Genomic DNA, 6,573 nt, shown 5'->3' on the forward strand with positions numbered 1-6,573 from the left:
TGAAGTACCCTACACGGAACTTAGGTGGAAAACATTGTAAGGTTCGGCAGAAACCGAACCCTATCAAAAAGCCCAATATTTGGCCAAATCCGAATCCTGGATTCGGTGCATCCCTATCCAGAAGAGGCTAATGCACCATATTTGGTTTTCATATTTGGGAATCTCTTTCCTCTCGCCCCGCCTTGTGGGTCCACAGACATAAAACATTACTGTTCTATTTTTTTTATGCTACTCCAAAATGCATAAAGACCGGTTAATGCTTTTGATTTACTTTATTGTACATGTGATGCAAACTAGTGGCTTAGCTCTCTTAGACAGTATGACGTCTAGACACAGGTGGCCAGAGAAGGGTTGGGGCCTCTTACAACTGTTGTTAGTGGTGTCTGTCTCTCAGGCTGAGGAGTTGGTGTGCAGGCAGAGAGGGGATCCTGAGAACCCCCAGCTATTGAAGGATGGGGACATTATGTTGGGGGGAATCTTCTCTTTCCGCAGCAGCTGGATAAACAGACAGGATACCTACAGGCACACACCACTGCCACTGCAATGCACCAGGTAAATTATTATTTAGTAATGTATTTATATTTAAAATATCTAGGAGGAAGTTGGTACTGATACAAAATAAGTTATCAAACTGAGTATTAAAAAAACATATACATATTTTATGTTGCATGTATCATTATCATATAATGTTTTTATTTAGTATGCTACTGTTTCTATTGCAAGGACAAATTGTTTGTAATACCAACTATTTTTAACTGTCTGCATTAAGTTTAAATTTCAGAGGTTTCCAGTATGCTCAGGCTATGCTCTTTGCCATAGAGGAGATAAATAACAGCACAGTTCTACTGCCTGATATATCTCTTGGCTATAAGATCTATGATTCCTGTAAATCAATTACCAGAAGTGTGAGGATTGCACTCGCCTTGGCTAATGGTAATGAGGTATTATCTGCACTATCTGCCCCATGTACCAGACCTGCTCAAGTTCAGGCCATTATGGGAGAGACCTCTTCCTCTCCATGCATGGCTATAGCTACTGTCATTGGACCCTTTCATATCCCAATGGTGCGTAAAAATGGGAGGGGAAATATTTGTGAACAATTAATTTTATTCCTTCAGCTGATCATAGCAAAGGGTCTTTTTCCATAAATTGTAGTTTGCTGTGTAAATGTTTATATTTGACATCTTTATCATGGGAAATCATTTCTTTTTTGTCTTTTAGATCAGTCACTTTGCTACTTGTGCTTGTCTGAGCGATAAAACCAAGTACCCATCCTTTCTCAGAACAATACCCAGTGATTACTACCAGAGCAGAGCTCTGGCCCAGTTGGTGTGGCACTTTGGTTGGACTTGGGTTGGAGCTATTAGATCAAATGATGATTATGGCAACCATGGCATGGCCACTTTCACAGAAACCGCCCAGAAGCTGGGTGTCTGTCTGGAGTACTCTTTATCTTTCTTTAGAACAGATCCACCAGACAAAATACAAAAGATAATTGAAATTATTAAGGCTTCTACTTCCATGGTCATTGTCGCTTTTCTCTCCCTCGTGGATATTGATTTGCTAATTCAAGAGTTGTCTCTCCACAACATGACTGGGTACCAGTGGGTAGGCACTGAGGCCTGGATCTTTGATTCCCAAACTGCAGCCATGGATATTAATCACATTCTGGATGGTGCCGTAGGCCTGTCCATCCCCAAAGCACATGTCCGTGGAATGAGAAAGTTTATGTTGGATGTGAAGCCGCTCAATTCATCTAGTAATGAAATGTTTCTAGAGTTTTGGGAGAAATTATTTAGCTGTAAGTTCAAACAGTCAATGTCTTTATTAGGGAATCAGACAGAATGTACTGGCCATGAAGATCTGACTGGAGTGCAAAACAGCTTCACTGATATGTCGCTCATGCCTATCTTTTACAATGTCTATAAAGGAGTGTATGCTGTGGCTCACGCACTTCATAATATTCTCAGCTGTAACAAAACCTGTAACAAAACCTGTAACAAAACGGTGCAGCTAGATCCATATACGGTGAGTTGAAAACCAAAGACTTATATTCTTATCTTCAGTCTTGTATTATTGTATGAAGAATTAGTTTTTTGAAATCTCATTATCAAGGAAAGTTTTACATTTTCAAAAATAGATTGTTGCTGTCAGTCCATCATGCTGTTGAGCCAATAAGCCTACAACATGTTTGTCAGATAATGAACTACATTAATGCATATCTTCTTAGATTTTACAGCGCCTGAAAAAGATTAAATTCAACACTAAGGAAGGAGATGAGGTTTACTTTAATGAGAATGGAGACCCAGCAGCAAAGTATGAAATTATAAACTGGCAGCCAACAGAACATGGCATTGTGGACTTTGTCACAGTTGGTCTTTATGATGCATCTTTACCTGCAGACAAACAGCTGAATTTGCAAAATAAGTCTTTAATTTGGGCACAGAACTCACAACAGGTAAGCTACAATGTGATCAGTTTAACTGTTAATTTAAGTTAATTTCAATTACAATAATTGTGTACATTATTAGGTATTGGTATCTTAATGCTTTGTTTTGATGCATCAAATAATAATATCAACTTGTAAAGCCAACACCTTGTCAAAGTGAATGCCCATACATTTTTGTTATTATCGTTTTTTTCATGCAGGTGCCTTTCTCAGTTTGCAGTGAGAAATGTCCTCCAGGAACTCGCAAGGTTCTCCAGAAAGGAAAGCCTGTCTGCTGCTATGACTGTTTAAGATGTGCAGAGGGAGAAATAAGCAACATGACAGGTGTAGTAACATGTAATGCAAGGTTTTGCACTTAAGTGTTCCAAAAAACAAATATCTGAAATTTGTTTTATAATCTCATTTCAAAAGCCTGGGAAGGGGAAGTCCCTGCAGGGATTACATACTAAGTATGCAGTATTTTAACCAAACAAGAAAATCAATATCCTTTCATAAAAAGTTAATATGGCAAATACCAGATATCCTCAAGTACTAATATATTTGACTGATGTCCGCAAGTTCATAGCCACAATATGAAAAATGTATGTAACTCAAGTATGTAGGTATTTAGAATTACTGCAGATTCATTGTTTTAAGAAAAAATGAGAAATCCCTGTAAATATTGAGGCAGTCTGTATTGTTTCAGCTCATTCATCCTCAAACTTCTTCATTCACATCCATGGGATGAGAAGGGAGGGATTATTGCGTGCGTTATCAGCAGCTGTGTATTAGTTGATACAACCACGCGTGAGTCAAGGCCAGAAATGATTATTATAAAGTTAATTATGAATCACTTTCTTTTTATTATTATTATTATTATTATTATTATTACTATTAGTAGTAGTAGTAGTAGTAGTAGTAGTAGTAGTATTAGTAGTAGTATTATATAATAATTATACTATTGCAGATGGTTTGGGACTCATCTACTGAGGTTTGGACATTTCACTCTTAAACTGTTTTACATTTTCAGCATGATACTTTACAGGAAACAATATATATATAAATATACACTCACCTAAAGGATTATTAGGAACACCTGTAAGATTCCTCGTTAATGCAATTATCTAATCAACCAATCACATGGTAGCTGCTTCAATGCATTTAGGGGTGTCGTCCAGGTATAGACAATCTCCTGAACTCCAAACTTAATGTCAGAATGGGAACGAAAGGTGATCTAAGCAACTTTGAGCATGGCATGGTTGTTGGTGCCAGAAGGGCTGGTCTGACTATTTACCAATCTGCTCAGTTACTGGGATTTTCTCGCACAACCATTTCTACGGTTTACAAAGAATGGTCTGAAAAAGGAAAAACATCCAGTATGCGGCAGTCCTCTGGGCGAAAATGGCTTGCTGATGCAAGAGGTCAGAGGAGAATGGGCCGAGTGATTACAGCTGATAGAAGCTCAACTTGGACTCAAATAACCACTCTTTACAACCAAGGTATGCAGCAAAGCATTTGTGAAGCCACAACAAGCACAACCTTGAGGCAGATGGACTACACCAGCAGAAGACCCCACCGGGTACTCATCTCCACTAAAAGTAGGAAAATTAGGCTACAATTTGCACAAGCTCACCAAAATTGGACAGTTGAAGACTGTAAAAATGTTGCCTGGTCTGATGAGTCTCGATTTCTGTTGAGACATTCAGATGGTAGAGTCAGAATTTGGCGTAAACAGAATGAGAACATGGATCCGTCATGCCTTGTTACTAGTGATGCACCGAAATGAAAATTCTTGGCCGAAACCGAAAACCGAAAAAAGAGGAAACCAAGACCGAAAACCGAAACCGAAACACCGAAAGAAATTAAGCCAATTATTAGTACCATTGCATTTATGGCTATGACTGTGTACTAACTTTACTAAAATCAAGGCATTGCAATTGTATAAATTAATATTAAAGTTTAATTAAAAAAATATCTAGCAGAAATATGGCTACAATCTGATAGTCACATACAGTATACAGTAGCCTAAGAACAGAATAGCTTACCTATTGTTGTTATTATTTATTATTATTATTATTATTATTATTATTATTATTAATTGAGGCACTTTCTTGCAGGATTTCACTGAACATATCAGACAACGAGGTGCATGCCCCTCATCTGGTGCGCGAGACAAGTCTTTTTTCTGGCGCTCTGATCTCCTGCGGCGCGCTGCGGCTGCTCCGTCTCCGTCTCCACGCGGGTTCTCCGCATCCATCGCGGCCTGGATCATTTCTCGTGCGCCCTGCTTTATTTCCGCATCCAAGTAATGGTCTTTTTAACGCGGATCAAGTACAGTCGCGATGAAGTGCAGAGGATCCGAACAGATCTCACTGAAACGTGTGCTGACAGACTCTAAGAGCGTACTTTTCATTGTTTTCACTCCGTGGTCCGTCTCAACCTCTTTGCTTAGGAGACGCTTTGCAGGTGGAACGGATCGGGTACTGACACACGTGCAGGTCGCGTTTTCTGTTTGCGTCATCACAACATTTTCGGCCGTATTGTTTCGGTGATAAAGGTATTTCGGCCGAAAACCGAAAATGCCCTTTTGGGCCATTTTCGGCCGAAAATTTTCGGTGGCCGAATATTCGGTGCATCCCTACTTGTTACCACTGTGCAGGCTGCTGGTGGTGGTGTAATGGTGTGGGGAATGTTTTCTTGGCACACTTTAGGCCCCTTAGTACCAATTGGGCATCGCTTAAATGCCACAGCCTACCTGAGCATTGTTCTGACCATGTCCATCCTTTTATGACAATAATGTACCCATCCTCTGATGGCTACTTCCAGCAGGATAATGCACCATGTCACAAAGCTTGAATCATTTAAAATTGGTTTCTTGAACATGACAATGAGTTCACTGTACTAAAATGGCCCCCACAGTCACCAGATCTCACCCCAATAGAACATCTTTGGGATGTGGTGGAACGGAAGCTTCATGCCCTGGATGTGCATCCCACAAATCTCCATCACCTGCAAGATGCTATCCTATCAATATGGGCCAACATTTCTAAAGAATGCTTCCAGCACCTGGTTGAATCAATGCCACGAAAAATCAAACATGGTATTAGTATGGTGTTCCTAATAATCCTTTATGTGAGTGTATATATATATATATATATATATATATATATATGTATATAAAAATACAAAATATATTGAATAATGCACTGAGCAAATAATATTATTTTTCAGATTCCATCACCTGTGTGCGATGCCACCCTGAGTTCTGGTCAAATGAGAGAAGAGATGCTTGTGTGAAGAAGGAGGCAGAGTTTCTATCATATGAAGAGATTATGGGAGCGCTGCTCACTGCAGCATCCTTATCTGGAACATGCATCACTGCTGTTGTGGCATTAATTTTCTTCAGATACAGGAAAACTCCTATTGTCAGGGCCAACAACTCTGAGCTGAGCTTCCTGCTGCTCTTCTCCTTGACTTTGTGTTTCCTGTGTTCTCTGACCTTCATAGGCCGGCCCTCTGAGTGGTCCTGCATGCTGCGACACACAGCATTTGGCATCACCTTTGTCCTCTGTATCTCTTGTGTTCTGGGGAAAACTATAGTGGTGTTAATGGCCTTCAGGGCCACACTTCCAGGTAGTAATGTCATGAAATGGTTTGGGCCTACACAGCAGAAACTCACTGTTCTGGGTTTCACTCTTATACAAGTTATCATATGTATCATCTGGTTAACAATTTCTCCTCCTTTTCCAATTATCAATTTTAAGAAATTCAAGGACAAAATCATCTTAGAGTGTGCTCTGGGCTCAGCTGTAGGTTTTTGGGCTGTACTTGGGTACATAGGACTTCTGGCCATGTTATGTTTCATTCTTGCTTTTCTGGCCCGGAAACTGCCTGATAATTTCAATGATGCCAAATTTATCACCTTTAGCATGCTAATATTCTGCGCAGTATGGATCACTTTTATCCCAGCGTATGTCAGCTCTCCTGGGAAGTTCAGTGTTGCTGTGGAGATATTTGCTATTCTTGCCTCCAGTTTTGGACTGCTTTTTTGTATTTTTATTCCAAAATGTTATATTATCTTACTGAAACCTGACAAGAATACAAAAAAGAATATAATGGGGAAAGAGGCACCAAATTCATTTTGA

General features: G+C 39.7%; 1 protein-coding gene across 1 annotated transcript; it reads left to right on the top strand.

The window, feature by feature from the left end:
- Positions 1-448: 448 nt before the first annotated feature.
- Positions 449-6,573, top strand: LOC120547715 (extracellular calcium-sensing receptor-like). Its single transcript, XM_039783328.1, has 6 exons — positions 449-552; positions 770-1,064; positions 1,222-2,028; positions 2,231-2,458; positions 2,650-2,773; positions 5,660-6,573. Exons 1-6 carry the CDS (start codon positions 464-466, stop codon positions 6,571-6,573), a joined length of 2,457 nt encoding a protein of 818 aa, XP_039639262.1. The 5' UTR covers positions 449-463.

This window comes from Perca fluviatilis, chromosome 2 (assembly GCF_010015445.1).
Source record: "Perca fluviatilis chromosome 2, GENO_Pfluv_1.0, whole genome shotgun sequence".
NCBI lineage: Eukaryota > Metazoa > Chordata > Actinopteri > Perciformes > Percidae > Perca > Perca fluviatilis.